General features: G+C 41.6%; 1 protein-coding gene across 3 annotated transcripts in view; it reads right to left on the bottom strand.

Annotated features, from left to right (window-relative positions):
* SELP (selectin P) overlaps positions 1–18,197 on the bottom strand; it is a 41,896-nt gene extending 23,699 nt beyond the window's left edge. For all 3 annotated transcript variants that reach the window (XM_050784194.1, XM_050784201.1, XM_050784212.1), the window contains exons 1-6: positions 18,098–18,197; positions 6,934–7,024; positions 4,834–5,220; positions 1,418–1,525; positions 761–946; positions 45–230 (exon numbers count right to left, since the gene is read on the bottom strand). In XM_050784194.1, coding sequence (XP_050640151.1) covers positions 45–230; positions 761–946; positions 1,418–1,525; positions 4,834–5,220; positions 6,934–7,024; positions 18,098–18,100 — 961 coding nt within the window. In that variant the 5' untranslated portion in view covers positions 18,101–18,197. The remainder of the gene's footprint in view (positions 1–44; positions 231–760; positions 947–1,417; positions 1,526–4,833; positions 5,221–6,933; positions 7,025–18,097) is intronic.
* Positions 18,198–21,713: the final 3,516 nt, after the last annotated feature.

The following is a 21,713-nucleotide window of genomic DNA, read 5'->3' as shown; positions in this document are numbered from 1 at the left end:
CTGGGTGCAATGGACATTATACATCCCAACTACCTGAAACTCACCTTTACACACTGGGGCTGGGGCTGTCCATACCCCCGAGGCTGTGCATTGCACCACTTCTGGTCCAACTAATGCAAATCCCTCTTCACAACTGAAGCCGCAGCTAGACTGATGCTGGAATGCTTTTGCAGAATGAAGGCAGGTCATGTTTCCTCTTTCAGGAATCTTCAGGGGTGGGCACTGGGCAGCTAAAAACAACCACAGAATAATAGGGTGGATCCTTGGACAAATTTTGTCCATCACCTTGGAAGCCTTCAAATTCTGCAGCAGTCACACCTTCCCAAAGTGGCAGGCAGGGTGATGCACTAGAATGGTTCAATGGTATTTTCAGTAGCTGTTTGGAAAGATCTAAACACCCTTGTTTTTCATGTAGAGAAGTTAGGTAAAATTATCAAATTAATAATACTTAACCCCTAAGTCCTCATCATTGTACTCTGTTTACTTTACAATTAACAAAGGGAAAGGGGAGGGGTCCTTTTGTAATGTTTTGGCCTAAGAATCAACAATTAAACTGACTAAGTCACTCTACCTGTAAAAAAATACCATGAAAATCGAAATTAATGTTACTCGGGTTGACAGTTAACAGTGATAACCAGAATTTTCCATCTAACATAGATGGTCATTATAGCTCGCATTTTTTAATGAAGAAAGCTCATTCCATCCTCTTCTCCCCAAAAATTCTATGTCAGTGAGGATGAAAAGAATAAGGTCTACATACCTAAACACTGCGGAGGCTTATGTGTCCAGATTCCAGAAGCCAAGCATTCCAGCTTGCTGGGCCCATTTACTTGGTACCCGTCAGCACAGTGGAAGCTGCACTGCGAGTTAAAAGAGAAGTTTCCCAGAGGGTGGCTGCAGTTCATAAGCACGTGTTGAGGGAGCTCAAGTTCTCCACACTCTGTCACTGCAGGAGACAAAATAGTGATTTTTATTTTCCATGTAGAATTAACAGCAATGTCAGGTTTGCTGAAAGCTGTAACTACTTATGTAACCCTCAACGCTAATTTTTTAAACTTCTAACCCAAGCTATCCATCTCTATTTGGTCCCTTTATGTTGGCTGCGTCTTGGGAAATAGTCATTCTTTCACAAGTTTTTACTTCAAACAAGTAAAATTAGCTTCAAAGTGTTCTGTTCGTTTTGCTTCCTTTCCCTTTCCCTTTTCTTTTTTGAGATGTATGAGTCAATGTTTTTTCCCAAGAATAAAATGTTTTTACCTAGAGTGTATGTCTAGGGACACTGAGTGGAGAAGACAGATGATAGAGGGGGGTTAGTACCATCCTATTCTCACTGGAGAGCCTTCAACATGGTTTATTTACTTCTTGGCATCATCTCTAGCATAAAACCAAAATAATATCAACAAAATAGAAGCCTCACCATATTCACATTCTGGCCCATAGAATCCAGGGTAACAGGAGCAGGTGTAGTTCCCGATGGTCTCGAGGCACTCTCCTTGTTTGCTGCAGGACATGTCCTGGCAGGAGGCTGCATAGATATGGAAAGGTCAGAGTCATGAACATTCACCGATGAGAGGAAAGGCTGAATTCTCATTTTGACCATAGACTCATCCCCTCTCAGGTAGGACTGAGCTAGCCAGACAAGAGAGAACCACAGTATCTTCTAGAGAGCCAACATGTTCCCTGTGAAAAGCATTGTAGGGGTCTGCTGGAGTATTGCATGGCTCCCATTTCATACTGGCATTTAGTGTTTCCTAAGGAGGGTACTGCTGTGTGTGGACACAGAGGGACAAATGGAGCCACTGACAGATGTGTGGACAGAGAAACTCTATGTGGTACAAAATGGGTTGTGGTTTTCAAACCAAGTATTGTTTTATTATTGAAGCCCCAATGTCACATATTACAGCATTGAGGTTAGGCACCAGATGTGGGGCGTGGGGTCACACAAGTATGATATGAATCCTGGCTCTGCTGCCTACTTGCTGTGTGACCTTAGGCAAGTTACTTCTCTGAGCTCAGCTTGCCCAGGGTTAGGGCCCACACCCTTTCATCTTTCATTTGCTTCAAATCTATGTCCAGAATCCTACAGTGGAGAAACAGAGGAGCCAAATGAGATATTTAAGACCTACTCATGGTAAACGACAATCTTATGAGGTGATGTTTCATGAGTCTAAATATAGCAGGCCAAGATAGTGCTGACTATGGCTGACCTGCCATGTCCTCCTCACCAAGACAGTGCCACTCAGGTGACAGAATAGAGCAGGGCCAGAGTTTCTTTCCTGCAAGAAAGTATTTGAGGGTATGTGCACTTGATGAGAATTAGTATTAGAATTGATACTTTGAAAGCACTGAGAATGTTTTTATTAATGAGGTCATATTTGGGGCAAGGTCTGTGGCTGAACTGTTTTCTGGTGATTATTTCCTCTGCCTTAAGCCCTGTCCACATGCTGGTTCACTTGGAAGTATATTACAAAAGGATATCCACATGTCATATGTGGATATGCTGTGCTACATGATCTCTATGTTTCCTCTCAATTCTGAGATACTAAAATTCTATAAACCAAGCAAGGTTCTGTAGGAAGAAGTTCCTATGGCAGTCAGTGAATTTGGTGAAGCTGCACTGAGACACTGGGAAGGGTTCAAATAAAGAGAATATGTAGGAGGTAATAGCAGCTAAATAGATACAGGTTTGGTCCACATCGTATTCACCTTGCTCCCTGACCTTAACTCCACCAATGTCTTAATGCCTTACAGTAGCAACCCTTGCCTGCCCTGTGTTCTTGGAGCATACAAATGTTTCCCCAATTATAGCTTCCTTGGGATCTCAGAACTCCAGGGGAAAAAAGAGACAATGCTCTGTATTCTATCCCATTTCAGAGTTTCCTGAATAGACAGGTTAGCAATTTGTCTATTCCTTTGGATCTCCAGGGAGAAGAAGATTTATTCATGATGATTCAATGAATAAATCTTTTTTTGATAGCATGCTTTGAGGTCTAATAATTACTGACATGTAGAGAATTATTCCAACAATCAAACTTAATTTCATATTACAGTATATGTATTTCTCATCTCCCACGGATAACTGATGCTTCTCTGCATCCTTTACATCTTAGATGGCAAAATGGCATCAATGGGAGTGGCTGCTTAGAGTACTGTGTCGGTGGACATAAAACCCATCTGTGTCAGGTAAAGTTGTACTAATTAGTGATGTCTACCACTGTTGCGAGTTAGAGGAGTGGCATCATTTATGCCAGTAATTTTCAATCTTGTTTCTATCTTGCAATTTTTTTGGTAAGCTTTATTGAGGAAGACTGTCTTGCAAAAATGGATCTTGAAGGCTGGGTGAGAAGCGGAAGTAGTGGCATATTGAAACAGCTAGTGGAAGTCTAGGTTATCTGATAAGAGATAATTCTAGGGAGGCATAGCCCGGAAAGGGGTAGAGAGCTGACTGGGAGAGCAGTAGGATGAGCTAATATCCTGGTAATGTCCATCCTGATCCATGAATATATGGTCATTAATCAATGTATTTATACATAAATGCACTGTTTATAAAGTAGATCTGATTATATGATAATGCATTCATGGATATGTTTTGCCTCTGCTAGGAGGCTTGGGGAGAAGACGGACAATGTAGAAGGTTTTCTTTATTCTATGTATTCTGTTCCATACATGTACTGTTGAGGGCTTCTGAGGGAGAGGTGTTTAAAATCTAAAGAATTCAGAATATGTATGGCAGATGATTTATCGAAGAAGCTTCAGAGTACTTAGAACCTTCCTGCTCAGGGCAGTCCACACCATCCTTGGGCACAGTGTTCATGTGCTACAAAGGACAGAACCGGCCCCTCTAGACAGGGAAGCAACGTCAGAAAGAAGGACTCAGCTCTGACACTAGGCTCATGACTAGAGGAAGACCAAGCTTTCAGGAATGTCTGCTTACTCTGGTAGTGGGAAAGTTGACAATTAAAATACACTCGAAGTATTTCACCTTCAATTATTTCTTTCCTGCCCACTCCCCAGCACTACCCTCCCACCGAAGTTCAATGGATCTAAAGGTATGTTGTTGTTGAAGAGAAACTGTAAAGCATTTATAATCCTTGGTTATATTCTCAAATTGTTTCATAAAAATGTAGAGCAAAGAATGTGGTAGTTTATATGGCTAAAAAACACCAACTTTGGAATCAGCATGAGTGTGAAACCGGCTCCACCATCAAGTAGCTTAGAAGCTTGGGCAGATTACTTAATAGCTCTGAGCCTTTCCCTCATCAGCAAAGTAAGAGTAATAGAAAAATGATTGATGGAGTTGTCATGAGGACTAAATGTGACTAATATTAAATGAACAAATGACACATGAACTAAATAAACTAATAACACAATGCCTAAAGCATACTGACATTCAGTAGGCATTAGTTACAGCTGTGTCACCTAGGGGCTGGGCTAAATTCCCTTCCAATTTATACTCTCTCTTATGCCAGGCACAGGGGTAAACAAAAGCTCTAGACCTAAAATTTGGGAGACTGGTTTCAGGTCCTCACTTTGCTTCTGTCCTGCTCCATGGCCTTGAGAAACTAAAACCTCATGAGTGTCCTTTTTATCAGTTATAAGATGAGACAGGTGAGCTGGATGATACTAAAATTTTCCTCTAGTTTTAAGCAGCCAGTTTTCTCTAATTCTGATCTTATATTCTTCAAGGTGCTCAATCATGCTGACTGACTAACAGTTCACTCCTTGATTTCATGCCCTGCCTTTGTACCTTTGTGTTGACTCAGTGATTACTTTGGCCAACCGGAGAAGGCAGGTTTTTTAAACAGAAAAGTTTCAAAGTAGAGAAGGCCCTACCTGTGTAACACAATGCGTGCTTTTTCTTCAAGCAGTGCTCATCATTCCACTTGCCAGGGGCTGACGGACTCTTGATGTAGATCTCCACGCAGTCCTCGTTGTTCCTTTTGTTGTTAGGTTCATTATCAGCCCAGTTCTCAGCCTCTTTAGTGAGAGCCTTTTTGGTTCCCACCCAGGTCCATGTCTTATTGCTCTTTCGGATCCCAATCCAGTAGTAGGTGCTGTAGTAGGGTAGGACCTCATTGAGGTAATCAATTTCCTTTTTATTCTGGATGGCCACTAAGTCTGTGTAGCGATTCTGGCAGTATTTGCGGGAAGTATTCCATGAGTATGCTTTTGTGCTGTAATGATAAGTCCACGCTGCCACTTCTTTCTGGTTTGTTAGTTCTAGAGTAAAGGAGAGTGTGTGCCAGGTTAGCAACCCTCACCAAAAAGAAGCTGTGACCCCAAGTATGCCTCTGCATAGTCAGATGTGTTTCTGACCAGAACATGAATACCCAAAACATGACTAGTTTATGTCTAATGTAGTTGTTTGAAGGAAAAAGAGTGGTTTCCACCTTTTGCTTAAAAGTGTGAATGAAGTCAGAATAGGAAAATGTCATCTTCTGAGGATCCTTGATGTTAAAGATTTGGAATCATAAGATATCAAAGTTGGGAGGGACCCTGGAAGTCATCTAATTTACTCCTGTCCTTTTATAAAAGAAGGAGACGTAAGTAATTTGCCCAAGCTCAGATTAAATGACACAAAAATGTCTTAAAGGCAGGCTCTACCTCTTCACGTGGAAAATAACATGCTTTATGACCTGGAGCCTACCAGCTGGTCCAGACTCATTGCCCACCATATTTACTTTCTCAGAAAAACAGAATTCCTACTTCCTTGAATTTGCACATGTTCTCCCCACTATCCTGGCTGTTCTCTCTTCTTATGTCTGGTAAACTTTACTCCCCCTACTCTCCATGGCTTTCCCAGATGGACTCTGTGTTCCTTCCTCCAGGCTCCCACAGCACCTCATCCCTGCCTCCATTGCCCTCATTGCCATGTATGGTAATGTCTGTTTCTTTGATACAGCCTACATCTGCCAGGTTGTAAATCTCCAATGGTGTTTTGTTTTTAGCTTTGGATCCTTAGCACTGAGCCTAGAGTTTAGCACTTAACAGGCCTTCAATAAATACGTGTTGAATGAGTGAAACACAGTAGGTTTGTGGCAGAGCCTGGGTAGGAAATCAGATATCCTGATCTGCAGTCTTATAGTCGTTCCATTCTTCTTGGCTGTTTCTCTTTTATTAACTACTCTACTTCCTCCATGTCTGCATACTCACTTATTAACATAGGGCTCAAAACAGCCCTTTTTCACAAGTGTTTTTGATACCAAATGAAATAAAGAATGTGCCTTTCAAAAGTATAAAGGTACTACAGCACTGTTACCATAGCCTGTGGGAGTCCACCCGGGGCAGGAGAGGCCAGTTCCCGCATGAAGAGGTGTACAAAGCAAGCAATCAGACCTGGAAATGGGTTTGTTTCCTGTTTATTTAGAGGCTTGTTTCTATCCAACCCTCTTCTCTGCTGCCTGCATGAGGGTTAGTCATGCTTGTACCTCCCTTGCTGACATTTCCAGGACATTGTTTTGCCTTAAAAACTTCATTCTAATATAGCCAGGGCTGCATTATGACTTTCATAGACTTTAGGCAACTTTGCCTATGTAGGCTTCTTTCTTCATGCTAACATATTGAAAATTCTATTTTGCAACTGCACTGATACAAAGATGAATATATCACTATATATTAAAACATTTTCTTTGACTTCAAATAAAATAATTCTAAAAGACATTCAAACATATTTGTGGGTCTCTAAAAATTGTGTGGGTCTGTGTCTACTACGCCTAATGGAGAAACTGGTCCTGGATATATCATTTTAAGTTCTTTGCTGTGCCCTTTCTACCAATCTGATGGTGTTGGATACATTTGTCTTCCAGCAATCGGCACCTGGACAGTTTTCCCATGCCTCAAATCAACTGGCTACAATCCGTAAAGTTCTCACACATAGCTCTGGGCTCTACCGTAATTACTTGGGGCTAAGGAAGAAGTTAGCATCAAGTTTACCAGAGATCAGGGCACTGAAGCAAAGGAGTCGGGCAATTCCAAAGACCACTCTCCGGAATCTCTGATACAAGATGGCTTTTTGGCAGCTGGCCTGAAACAAGAAGAGAAAACTTTCTTTTAGTATCCATACACCACCAACATGGCCAAAAATAATTCTAGTTAACAATCATTATGTTGAAGTATAATTGCGCCAATTTCCATTGGAAGAGTGGTTCAAGCCTTCTGCTTCCTTCTTGCTTCGCATTGCCCTGCTTCTAAGTTCTACCCTGGATGGACACTGTAGCAAGGCTAGGGACAGAGTTCATTTCTTCATTCATTCAACAAATATTTATTGAGTAGCTTGTGCCACCAATATTTGTATTTTAAGATACATTTTCAATGTGTATGGAAGAAAGCTAAACACATTAATATGGCTGTAATTATAATAAAAAACATTATTATAGAAGTCACATGAGAACTTCCTGACCCACACAAATAATGTCTAACCTATACTTTGAGTTCCAGAGCATCAACTAATTGTGTTATGCTATGCCATCTATTTTGTATTATTGATCTTTGTTTTATCTTCTTGCTTTTTCATTTCTGCACACATCTACAATACTATTCAATGTTTAATATACATATGTATGTATATATTTAATATTTCTTAATATATGCAGTAAACTTATTCCCCTTGGATCTATAGCAACTATTATTTCTCATGAACTCTCTTCTGTTGGGCTTTCATCAAATCTATGAATATTTTTAAAATGTTTTTGGGGCCGGACGCAGTGGCTCATGCCTGTAATCCCAGCACTTTGGGAGGCTGAGGTGGGTGGATCATGAGGTTAGGAGTTCAAGACCAGCCTGGCCAACATAGTGAAACCCTGTCTCTACTAAAAGTACATTTTTTAAAAATTAGCCAGATGTGGTGGTGGGTGCCTGTATTCCCAGCTACTCAGGAGGTGGAGGCAGGAGAATCACTTGAACCAGGGAAGAGGAGGTTGCAGTGAGTGGAAATCACACCACTGCACTCTACCCTGGGCGACAGTGTGAGTCTCCTTCTCAAAAAAAAAAAAAAAAAAAAAAAAGTGTCTACTGTACCTATTGGATAAATTGGTCCTGGATATATCAACTGAGTTCTAGTGATGCTTATCTTCTCCGACTTCCTCATGTTGCACTTGAAAATACTGAAGCTTGGAGCATCTAAATAACACATTCAGAATGACAGTAGCAGAGCCTGACTTTGAAACAAGAGCTCTTTCCACTCTACTTTTTTTTTTAATTTTTATTTTTACCTTCATTAACCTCCAGGCTTCTAAATCCATGCTGCATTGCTGTTGTGGATGGTAGAGTGTGTGACATGACTAAGCCTAGTTGCTACATTGGTTCCCCTCCAAAGCCACTCCAACATTACCATCAACATAAAAACAGTGCATTTGCTATGCATTTGCAGTTTTGTCACTATCCCAGTCAGACTGCTACCTAAAATCTCTCCTGTAAAAAAATCCCACATTGCCATAGACCACAATTTGGTTTGTGACAATTTGCTGCGGGGTTATGTATGTGTTCGTGTGTCTAGACCCAGTGATAGATGATGTAGTGTGCATGGAATGGTGTGCAGTTGTGTGTGTATTCCTGTGTCACGCCCCAGTGACAGATGATGTAGGGTACATGGAACAGTGTGGGGTTGTGTGTGTGTGTGTGTGTGTGTGTCATGCCCAGTGATGGATGGTGTAGGGTACATGGGACAGCGTGGGGTTGTGTGTGTGTTCGTGTGTCATGCCCACTGATGGATGATGTAGGGTGCATGGGACAGTGTAGGGTTGTGTGTGTGTGTGTGTGTGTGTGTGTGTGTGTCATGCCACAGTGACAGATGATGTAGGCTGAATGGGACAGTGTGGAGCTGTGTGTGTATGTGTGTGTCATGCCCCAGTGATGGATGATGTAGGCTACATGGGATGGTGTGGGGTTGTATGTGTGTGTGTGTGTGTCACGCCCCAGTGATGGATGATGTAGGGTGCATGGGATGGTGTAGGGTTGTATGTGTGCGTGTGTGTGTGTGTGTGTCATGCCCCAGTGATGGATGATGTAGGGTGCATGGGATGGTGTGGGGTTGTGTGTGTATGTATGTGTCATGCCATAGTGATGGATGATGTAGGGTGCATGGGATGGTGTAGGGTTGTGTGTGTGTTCATGTGTCATGCCCCAGCGATGGATGATGTAGGATGCATGGGATGGTGTGCAGTTGTGTGTGTGTGTCACACCCCAGTGATGGATGATGTAGGGTGCAAGGAATGGTGTGGAGTTGTGTGTGTGTGTCATGCCCCGGTGATGGATGATTTAGGGTGCATGGGACTGTGTGGGGTTGTGCATGTGCTCGTGTGTCATGTCCTGGTGATGGATGATGTAGGGTACATGCAATGGTGTTGAGTTGTGTGTGTGTGTCACTCCCAGTGATGGGTGATTTAGGGTGCATGGGACATTGTGGGGTTGTGTGTGTGTGTGTGTGTGTGTGTCATGCCCAGTGATGAATGATGTAGGTGCATGGGACAGTGTGGAGTTGTGTGGTGTGTCACGCCCAGTAATGGATGATGTAGGGTGCATAGGACAGTGTGGAGTTGCATATGTGTGTGTATGTGTGTTTGTGTGTGTGTGTGTGTGTGTGTGTGATGCCCAGTGATGGATGATGTATGGTGCATGGGACAGTGTGGGGTTATATATGTGTGTGTGTATGTGTGTGTGTGTGTCATGCCCAGTGGTGGATGATGTATGGTGCATGGGGCTGTGTGGGGTTGTGTGTGTGTCATGCCCAGTGATGAATGATGTAGGGTGCATGGGACAGTGTGGGGTCGTGTGTGTGCATATGTTCGTGCACTTTTGACTACAGCCTGACCAGATACCAGGGAGAACTCAACTCAAACCAGTTGATGTGCAGAGAGCAGAGTTATCTCATAAGCCTAGAACTTTTCATCTGGGAGCTTCTGAATCTTTGCTTTGGTAAGTAGGCATATTTTGTGTTCTTATAAACTGCTGATCTCTGCAGGACCTATGATTAAACACTGAGAGTATCATGACGTTATGATTTATGGTGCTGTTTATTTGCACAAAAAGTAGAGTGACAGATAATCCCTTAGTGAGAAACTAACCCCACTGCTTTCTCTGAATTGTGTTGTGTCACAAGCTGTTGTTACGAACACATTTCAAAGTGCACCATTCCAAATGCTGAAGCAGAAATCTTCAAACCAGGATAAGGCTGACTTCCCAAGGGTTTCACAAGCAAAGAGAGTGTTAATTAAATCTATATTCAGATTCTCAACTTTCACATATATACTTTCTTAAAAACAATTTTCCTAAAATACACCTTTCTCCTGCTTTACAAGAGAAATATTATACCTTTTACTAATTTCTTATTTATTCTAGAGCTTTGCCCTTGGATATAAATACATTCGTATGCCAAAGATGATTCAAAATATTGGTATAGGTATTAAGAATTTGAATATTTTAAATGATATTGCAGCAAATCCTTTTTCAAGTATGGTGATTTCCATTTAGTTCCTTTCATCAGCTTTGAGGGAGCACTCAATTAAGTTGTCAGCTTTGACTAAATTTTGATATTAAATCACTATGTAATTTGGGGCATATAACTTGGAAGGACTTCAAGGAATTGAGACATTGCTACAATAAAACTTCTAATTCCATTTACTTATTCATATGAATGAAGTTTCTCAGGTTTAAATCCTTGAAAATGAAATATGGGAATAATATTGATGCTAAACTTGTTGGATTTTGTTGATAAATAATATTCATTTATGGATATATGAACAAATAGGGGAAAGCTCCTCCTCTCTTAGAGACCAATCTTCAATAGTAATTTAAATACAAAGGTTTAAATTACTTGTCAAAACTTGTAGTATATTTACCTTAGTTTATTTAATTGTGTACTAAAAGTAGCTGTCATGCTAACTCAATAGAATAGAAAAACATTTTAACACATAGAGACTTATGGTTGTAGAAAATTAAAATTTTATATTATATTTTTATTTTGCAAAGAAGTACAATAATCAAGAAAATACTTTAAGCTTAAAATGTGTTGTCTTAGGCTAAATAATGTAGAAGTGGGATAGAAATAAGTATTCAAGGAGAGAAAAATGAATAACATAAAATTTCTTATTACTAAGAGTCTGCTTGTGGTCTTTTAAGTGATGAGGATTGCAGATCACGCTAGTACTTTATTCCATTGGATAAACTTTAAGAAATTATGTAACAATTTTATTTTTAAAGTCTAATTTTTGTAATACATTGGAAAATCCAATCTTCTTTTGCTTTTAAAATTTGGGATAAAAAATTGTAGCTTTCCACTTAGAAAGGTGTAAGAGGTAACGTAGTGCTCCAGGATATTTTTGGAGGTATAGGAGCAAAAATATTGCTGCTGAAGAGCACAACTCTGCAGGCTTCATGAAGGGACCTAAGTGCTTGTCTCTGAACCTGGGCTCTGCCTCTACTCAGGCAGATTGCAGGACGAGTGCAACGATTTTAAATTTAGTGGTAATCTTCCTGTGGAAGTGGTTTTCTCCCTGAACAGAGTATTTCTAGGGATTTCCCTGGCTTTGGGGCCAGCTCACAAGAGTGTGTGGGGCGGGGGAGTCGGCGAGTCTCCTAGTCTCCCATCACAGTGGTCAACTCTACCCACTGTTTCCTGTTTTGGCTTGTTTGTTTAAACTTTTAAATAAGATGTGGTTTAAACAAAGTTTCCAAAAAGAGATGTTTCCCATTTAACCTGTTTGTTCGTTTGTTTACACTTTTTTTAAGCAAAATTTCGTCAGCAAATTCTGTACCACACGAGACAAAACAGAAAGTGAGAGAGAGCGAGAGAACTTGTTTTAAATATTTTAAAATTTTAGAGGACTGGTACAGTGCTTCCGATAAGGGCACAACATCTAAGAAAGGAAAATGCAAGTCAGTGTGCATCCCCTGCTTTAATCTGACATAGTTTTCTGTTTCCTTGCATCACCAAATACCAAGATTCACCTCTTATGGTCTCTTGTGGGAGACCATAAAGGTCACTTTCAAGCTAACTTAGCATTTATCTGCTGTTCTGCAGTAAGTCTTCAGATCATGAATGCCTAAGATGGGGCGGCCACCACTCCCCACCGCTGAGACTCAATGAGTGTAAATGATTTGCCCAAGCTTGCTCACCTGAATGTACATAGGGTTAACACAGTAATTCTTATTCTTCCAGGGCTTATGCATTTTCAAAATCTGATAAAAGCCATGGTCAGACTTCTTCAAAACATATGCATACTTGCAGTATTTTAGACAATCTCAGATGGTTCATGACCTACTAAATCTGTCCATGTATAATGGGGCCTGAGTTCAAGATTCTGTGTTAACTGTAAGGCAACTGACAAGGATTTTGTGTGCAGGTGTGGAGAATGGATGATGTTTAAAAATCTTCTTCGAGTAACAATCTTCCTCTGAAACCTGCTTGGGGTGGGCAGGCCTTCTCACACCTGCTCCTACTCTGCATTATAGTCTTCAGGATGCTGCTCTGTCCTGTGTCACTAAGCAAGTTAAGTACGAAAACAAGAGGAAATTCCTCTCTAGAAGCATCCATATGCTCTGCTAGTCTTTGATGTGCTCTGGAAGCCTGGTTCAACTGGAAGTTGCTGGAAAGGAGTCAGAGACTCGGTCATTAGAATAACATCCTGTGCCTCTGTAAGCCTTCATTAAGCACCATGATTATCTTTAATTTTACTTTAATAAAGAACTAGGCTGGGTGGGGTGGCTCGGGCCTGTAATCCCAGCACTTTAGGAGGCCAAGGTGGGCAGATTGCTTGAGGTCAGGAGTTCGAGAACAGCCTGGCAACGTGGTAAAACCTCGTCTCCACTGAAAATACAAAAATTAGTTGGACATAGTGGCGCATGTCCGTAGTCCCAGCTACTTGGGAGGCTGAGGCAAGAGAATCGCTCGAACCCATAAGGCAGAGGTGGCAGTGAGCCAAGACACTCCAGCCTTGGCGACAGAGTGAGACTCTTTCTCAAAAAACAAAACAAAACAAACAAAAAAAACTAATAATGATTGCAGGGTAAAGAAAGAAGCAGAGAGAAAGTGGAATAAGCAAATGCCTTGACCTAACTTTTCATAGAAGGAGGTACCAGAGGCTAGTAGGTGTCCCATGGCTTGCCACGTTCCAGGTGGCTTACAAAGTTGGCAGGAATAGTGCCACAGAAACGAGATCCTGTTCTCTTTGTCTACATTGTAGACCACAGTTTTGTGCTTTTAAGAAGGCAGAATCAAACAATGTCCCTCCCTTGACCCTTTGTCCTCCTGCCCATATCAGCCCAATTTCTCTCCTTCCTCTATAGCTAAACTTTCTTAACTTGCTTGCCTCCCCTTTACTCTCCAGCCCACTGCCCCATCATCCTAGCAAAGTGTTCCTGCAAACTTCATTGCTGACATCCTCATTACCAAACCAAATGAAGACTTTCCACCCTTATCTTCCTTGACCTTTCTGTAGCAATAAATACCACTACTTCCTTTTGCCTAAAATGCTTCCCTTAGCTCTTCTGTTGTTCTTCTGCTCTAATGTTTGAGAAACTTTTCTGAGTCTTCTGAATCTACCTCAATCCTCTGCCTTCCCTTGCAGAGGTAAGGGTTTCTCTAGGTTCCCACTTCCATGGCCCTATTCTCTTCTCATTCTTCTGCTTTACTGGAAAGTAAAGATGACCTCCTTATGGTCATCTGTTTCCAATGTCCTCTAATCAGCATCTCCATTTCTGAATATTCTCTTGAGCAGGAGGTCCACAATTTAAATGCACAACAAACATGTGAGTATACAACTGAGGAAGCTACTGACAGAGGCTTCTCAAGGGCAAGGACTATTACTCACTCAGGTCTGAATCCCCAGCCATGGTAGGGCACATACTTAATGCTTAATAAACATTTTATGGATAAATGAATGAATGAATAATGGCAGAGGAATGACTGAAAGTAAGATAAAAATATGCTAAATAGAAAAATGTTGGAAAAATACATAATAATTATAACTGAGTGTATTACTTTTACATTAGTGATAATATCTAAGTGAACAAATAAAATGGTGAAGACGGACACAATTCCAGTCCTCATAGAATGCACATTCTATTGGTAGATATGACAATGAAACAAATACTAATAACTACGCAATAGTACTAAGCAAGTAAACATGAAAAATATTAATAGAATATAGCCATAAGCGCTAGGTAGGAAATGAAACTTATGTGATAGAATGACTGTGTCACTATGTTGGTCAGGAACGTCAGGGAAGACCTCTTTAATGAGATAATGTTTAAGTGGAGAGAAGAATGACAAGAAACCAGTCAGTGAGAAGCAGGAAGAAGAGCATTAAAGGAAGAAGAAAAAGCTATTTCAAAGGCCTTAAGGTGGAAGCAAACTGCAGTGTGTTCAAAGAACATGAAGACATTAGTGTGGCCAGAATGGAATGAGCAATGGAGAGAAAAATATGAGATGGGGGTAGTGACAGATCACATCAGGCTTTGGGATCCAAAACAAGCAGATGAGATTTTATTCTAAGGGCAACGATAAGCCAAGGGAGGTTGGGCAGGGTGGCTCACACCTGTAATCCTAACACTTGGTGAGGCCAAGGCAGGCAGATCACTTGAGTTCAGGAGTTTAAGACCAGCCTTACCAACATGGAGAAACCCCATCTCCACTAAAAACACAAAAATTAGCCGGGCATGGTGGCACATGCCTGTAATCCCAGCTACTCAGGAGGCCGAGACAGGAGAATCACTTGAACCGAGGAGACAGAGGTTGCAGTGAGCTGAGATGGCGCTACTGCACTCCAGCCTGCTGAAGATTGGGAGGTCCTCGAGTTTAATTGAAAATGTAGTTTGAAACCAGATCTTGTGGGTCACAAATACCAGTTGGCAGAAGGGATCTAATTGCAGGGTTCTGAACAGAGAAGTATCATGAACACATGCACTTAATGGTGGTATGATTTTTTTCGGGGGGCTGGGGGATAGGGTCTTGCTCTGTTGCCCAGGATAACATGCAGTGGCATGATCTGGGTTCACTGAAACCTCCACCTCCCAGGCTCAAGTGATCTTCCCAGCTCAGCCTCCTGAGTAACTGGGACTACAGGCATGTACCACCGCACTCAGCTAATTTTTTTGTAGAGATAAGTTCTCACTATATTGCCCAGACTGGCCTGGAGCTCCTGGGCTCAAGCAAAACTCTTTTGTTGGCCTCCAAAAATGCTGAGATTATAGGGGTGAGAGTGGTGCGATCTTTTTTTTTTTTTTTTTTTTTTTTTTTTTTTTTTCTTCAATGAGTTAGAATCAGGGAGATTGCACTGCAAAAGAAGAGGCTATTGCAATGGTCCAGTGAGAGTTAAAGAGGGACTGGTTTGGTCTGGCATCAGTGGGAATGCAAATGGGGGAGGTGAATATGAGAGTCATGGAGGACGCAGAACTATACAACTTGTTGGTAGCAAAGCCCAGATGTTACAAGCTATTACAGCTAATACATTAGTTCCCTTATGTTTCTGGATGATGGTTGTGGTAGTGGTGTGGCACAGATATGAGTAGCCCAGCTTAGGGGTGGAAAAAGAAATACAGTGAGAAAAGAGGTTGTCTCTAAGCCAAAGAGCAAATTATGAATATAGACAGGAAGGGACCTAGGACATCAACATTTAGAATCCAAGCATATACTTAATTTAGACTACTAATTGCCATTATTTTGAGTAAACTATTAGCATTAAAAATAAAGTACCATACTTAAATTTTTAAAAAAGTCATTGGATCGGAGATGAGTTATATCTCTACAAATAGTAAGGATTTGCTCTGCATTTGACTTCATAAAGTTTCAGGTTTACTTTTCAATCAGAGAGATTAGACACCTTGAAGACAATATAACGAATGTCATTTATAAAACCACTGTGTACCTACTCTCTAGGGTTAGATCCAGGGTTTTTTCTAAGCACAGCTTTTTATGTAGTAAGTCATTTTGATTTTTGAGGATTTGATTAATAAGCTTCTACTTAAAGATCTCTGAAGATGCACATTCTAAGAGCTGGTGGCCAGCCCAGGAGAGTCTGAACTATTTTAGTTGCATTTTGAAAAACAGGTAATGAAAAGAAGAGTAAGGACTAGAAGCCACATAGCTAAGGTGGTTAAAAGGTATAAATGGAAAATAATCCAGACCTGCTCCTTAGCCCACTAAAACTTTGTTTTGTTTTGTTTTGTTTTGTTTTGTTTTGGAGACGAGTCTTGCTCTGTCACCCAGGCTGGAGTGCAGTGGCATGATCTCGGCTCACTGCCACCTCCACCTCCTGGGTTCAAGAGATTGTTCTGCCTCAGCCTCCTGAGTAGCTGGGATTACAGGCGCATGCCAACATGCCCAGCTAATTTTTGTATGTTTAGTAAAGATGGTGTTTCACCCTGTTGGCCAGGCTGCTCTTGAACTCCCGACTTCAAGTGACCCATGCACCTCAGCCTCCCAAAGTGCTGGGATTACGGGCATAAGCCACTGCGCCCAGCCGTAGCCTGCTAAAAGTTTGACAAACATCAATGCAATTTAACTATAAGTTCCCAGTCAAGAGTTACTCCTCTGAGATCTATCTGATTGAAAACACCCCACCAGAAAAACCTTATCCTCATTTTCTCAGGTCCTAAAAGTTAATTAAAGCCACTCTCTGAACTGGAAGCAAAACTTACAGAGGGGCTTCTGAACACAAAGCACAGGAGGCAATCGAGAAGGGTTCTGATCGTGGGATCCACACGGAGGTCTGGGAACCTCCTGTGGTTGTCTCTGAAGGTTGGTGTTTATGTGGATGTTTTTGCTTTCATCTGAGAAAGACAAGTTGCAACTTTCATCAAAATCTCAAAGAACTCTATGATCCAATAATTATGTTCATACCTTTGAAATGCAGAAGGATGCCAAGGGGAGTAGAAGGAAGGGAGGAAGAACTGCTCATTTAAGTTAACCAATTCAGAAGTATGACATGCAAAAAGATAAGACAAAGTAACTCATATCCTCATGTCATTGTGGTTCAAACTTAGGACAGGCTCAAACTCCTTCCTCTTCTCTTTATCATACTCTCATTCCTGTTTTCCCCAACACGGAACCCCACATTATAAGTAGTTGAAAAGTGTGCTATAGTAAAGCAAAGAAGTGGGATGAATCAGATGTATGCGGTACTTTTTTCTGGAGTCCCACAGAAAGGTGCTCAAAAACAGAGAGCTGCCTGTTTCCTCCATAGCCACAGACTGCAGGATTTCAGACCCTGGGACTACGTGGGATACTCTTGGAAAGTCTGGGGAAAATTAGAAGTAGCCTAACCATGTGCATTTTATCTAGGTGCATATAACATTGCTGAGTTCAAAATGCCTAGCTATCCTTGGATCTTTCCTGAATCCTAAACCCCACCATTCCTAAGATTGTTCTTTTTCTTGTAACAATAATGGCTAACATTTACTAACACTTACTATGTGTCAGGCTCAGATCTGGATGCTTTTCAGCAAAATCTTATTTAATCCTCGTGATAAAACTATAGAGTATTATTACTATATCCATTTTATAGAAGAAGAAACTGAGTCATTAACAAGATTGAGACTTAGGGCAGAAATGGAAACTATGTGTATATTCCAGATCAGTCCCAGAAGATTCATAGGCTCACAGAAAGAAATGGGAGGGATGGGGATGAGAAACTCTTCCATTGTAAGCTTGTCCCAGGGCAGTTGCCCAGTCTTCCATTTATTTCATCATTTATCCCAGACAGAAGTGCAGTCTTGGAAAATGGGGTGACAGGTTTACCATGATCTACTCTCAGAGAGCCCCTGTAGATTCCAGTAGGAGGAACAGCAGCTGCAGAGCCAGAGGACAGGACCCAGATCCCAACATCATGTAGCCTAACAGTGCAGCTTAGATAAAACAAAGCCTCTGTAAGCCACAATGACTTCATTTGTAAAATAGAAATAGCAACCTCAACTCACAAAGATGTTGGGAGGGTGAAAGTGGACAGCAAGTTTAAAAGCACTCACAAAATCTAATAGGCAATTCAACATAAAACTCCATGGCTATCGCTGTTCCTCACTTTCTGAAACTTTACCTGCCTGACTTAGTCCCAAACCACTCCAACTCACTTCAACCACTTCCCATGCAGAAAAAAAATAAACTCACCATCTCCTCTGCGACTCTGCTGGTTTTCTGCCTTCCGCCCAACCTGGACTTCTTATAATCTCACTGCCTCCCCTCAGTGTCAGGCTGTTTAGAAAAACAACTTCCTATTCACATTCCAGAAACTCACCACAGCCCTTCCCATGAAGTTAGAATGTTGATAATGCAAGGGTGATGTTGGCAGCTTAGAAACAGTGGTTGCCAAGAGGCAAAGGGGTCACCCCCTTCCATGGGAGATGGTCTGGAGACAGGGCAAGGTGAATCACTCCTGCGCTGAGCAACGTGGTAACAGTACATACACAAAGGTTTCCTTTGATTATGATATAAGCCCCAATTTAAAGTCGTACATTTGGAAAATATGCTTTGAATTAATCATAATGTGATTTTCCAGTGCCCATTTTCCAGTTGTCGTGAAATGTCAGTGAATGTTTACTATTCCAGCAGCCTTCTGAGGGAAAGGAGCAAAAATAGTAGCACGATAAAAATTAGAGAGAAAAGGAAAAAGCCACTAACGGTTTTCTGGCACTTAGGGAAGTTTACTGGTAAGTTTCAAAATGACGTATTAAATAGACATAAGTCACATGAAAGAAATTCTGCTTCTTATATCAGAAATAAAAAGGTATACAAATAGATACCTTTTTATTTTCCTCTTCCCATGGAATATGTAGGACCAAAAAGCTGTTGGCATAGTAGTTAAGACTTGAGCTATGCTGTTAAACAGCCTGAGACCCATCCTGGCTCCGCCTCTGGCTATCCACTGGGCAAATTACTTAAACTCTCTATGCCTCTGTTTCCTCAACTGTAAAATAGAATAACAAAATTTGTCTCACCGGGTTGTTGTAGAATCAAATGAGTTAATATGTAGAGAGTGATTGAAATGACACCTGGCCCACAATTGACACTCAACAAATGTTAGCGATTATTACTACTTTTCAGATTAGATCTCAGACAGCAAAATCAAGTATCAGGTATTTAGTATCAAGTCAGAAAGCCATAACTCCTATTTATACTCTCAGAATTCTATTGTGTAGTAGTAGGTATTATTCTTCATTCACTTCATGATGGTTACAGCTTGTAAATAGGCATCTCATGGATAAATTTAAAATGGAATGAAGTAGAAACATTGGAAGAAAGTCTAAAGGTAAAGATGAATTAGGGCATGTGAGGCTGCATTTGCACTTTGGAATTTGGTACCAAGAAGAAGAAATTAATTATATAGTAGAAGTAGAAAAGATTGTGAAGGAGATGCTGTTGAAGGAATGACTGTAGGGGAATAAGGGAAGCTTAGAGAGATGAAAAACTGAGGAACTTCTTGGCAGCATGATGCAGTTCAGAGTCTAGACCCCAGAGTCAGACTGCCTAGCTCCACCACCTACCAGCTGTGTTGAGCGTTACTCATCTCCCTATGACTCAGTTTCCTCAGTGATGTGGTTTTGCTGTGTCCCCACCCAAATCTCATCTTGAATTGTAGCTCCCATAATTTCCACAGGTTGTGGGAGGGACCTGGTAGGAGATAATGGAATCATGGGGGTGGTTCCCTCATACTGTTCTCATGGTAATGAATAAGTCTCATGAGATCTGATGGTTTTATAAGGGGAAACCCCTTTTGTTTGGTTCTCATTTCTCTCTCTTCCCTGCTGTCATGTAAGACGTATCTTTTGCTTTCTGCCATGATTGTGAGGCCTCCCCAGCCATGTGGAACTGTGAGTCCATTAAACCTCTTTTTTTTAAATAAATTACCCAGTCTTGGGTATGTCTTTATCAGCAGCATGAGAACAGACTAATACACTCAGCAATGTGAATAATAAGGTTAATAATCACCAAACACATAGACGTGTAAGGACAATTAAATGAATTTAAAGTGTTTGGAACAATACTTAGCATGCTGTAAGTGTAAGTTTAAGTGTTGGCTATTATTCTACAAGACTTGCCTCCATGTCTTTCTGTTCTTACTTTCATTCACCAGCCCCTCTTTTTGGCATTGCCTCATGTTAAAATATATATATATATATATATATATATATAGTCTCAGATGGAGATGAGGAAGGGTGGTATGTAGACTAGTAGGTTCTCTTTTTTTTTTTTAATTTTTTTCAGACAGGGTCTCACTCTGTGTCCTTAGGCTGAAGTGCAGTGGCATGATAACTGCTTTCTGCAGCCTTGACCTCCTGGGCTCAAGCAGTTCTCCCACCTCAGCCTCCTGAGTAGCTGGGACTACAGATGTGTACCATCACTCCTGGCTAATTAAAAAAAAAATCTCTAGAGATAGGGTCTCACTATATTTCCCAGGCTGGTCTTGAATTCCTGGGCTCAAGTGATCCTTTCACCTCAGCCTCCCAAAATGTTGGAATTACAGGCATGCGCCCCCATGCCCAACCTGATAGGTTCTTGTTGATAATAAGTTTCATATTAATAAGTGCAACTGGTAATATGTTTTTAAGTTGATGTTGTTACATTTTAGTGAATATAAAAAAAACATAAAAAGATTCCTATGGAGGTGACATTAGCAAGATAGTGGAGTAGCAGATGTCAGCCTTATGCCCCAAGAAAAAACAAATATAGACAGCTATACACAAATCAAAATAGCCCTCAAGAGGGTGGGGAGTTGCGGGGTGGGGCTCAAGAGCCTGTTAAAGAATTTGGAACAACAAAATGGAGAAAAGAAAACAATATCCATGTAGAAGAATCACTAGTGAGACTGGCCTCTATGAGACACCAGGAGATATCTAGGAATAAAGAAAGTTGTAGGCTATCAGTGTCAGTCACGTGGTAAGAGCCACTGTGGCCCCCAGTGTCCTGCTCCACAGAGGACACTGGCATCTTTTGTCACTAAGGTAACCAACAGCCATCCCCACAGCAGGATGCTAGAAAGGGAGACACAGTTGCACCACCCCCCAAACCCCCTCACCAAGAAGCAGCTATTGTACTGCCCCAGGACTGGGGCCAGGGTTGCCACCTCTTGCAACTCTATGTGTTTCCCTGATCCCCAAAAGTTGTGGCTGCTCTGCAGGTATTCACACTCCGGACTGTGGCTCTGTGGCTGCAGTGCACCTACTCATGTCTCAGACACTGGAGTCATTGCTGTTGTGAACTAGATCTCACTGTGGGACCCCAAACCAAGTTCTCTCTGTGAAAGTCTTTGCTCCGGACACCAGTTCAGCCACTGTAGAAAGCTAACCCCTATTCTTGACTCCAGAGCTACTGTAGTAATGTGCACGCCTGTGCTCCAGACCCTGGCTCTGAGGCTGCGCTACACACAACCACACCTCCAACACCAGAGCCACCATTACAGTGAGCTCTACACACCCTGGGTCCCAGTCCCAGAATCAAGGTTTCTCTGTGCCTGTCCATGCTCCAGTCACCAGCTCAGCCAACAAGGAGAGCTAACCCACACCCTGGATCCTGGAGCCACTGTAGCTCTGCATATACGTGCAGTAAAGTCCCTTGCTCCTCAGTTGCTTTATATGTACCTGCACTTTACACACTATTGTCAATGTGATAGTAAGTATGCCTGTGCCTTGGGCACTGGTGCCATTGCTACCATTGAATCTGGTGCTGTGGTCCCTCCATGCATGCCCATGCTTCAGGCCTTGACTCTTGACCACTCCATGGGCACTAT

The sequence above is a fragment of the Macaca thibetana genome, chromosome 1, assembly GCF_024542745.1.
Source record: "Macaca thibetana thibetana isolate TM-01 chromosome 1, ASM2454274v1, whole genome shotgun sequence".
NCBI classification, from domain to species: domain Eukaryota; kingdom Metazoa; phylum Chordata; class Mammalia; order Primates; family Cercopithecidae; genus Macaca; species Macaca thibetana.
The sequence above is the reverse complement of the archived record's forward strand: the minus strand, read 5'-3'. Positions and strand labels throughout refer to the sequence as shown.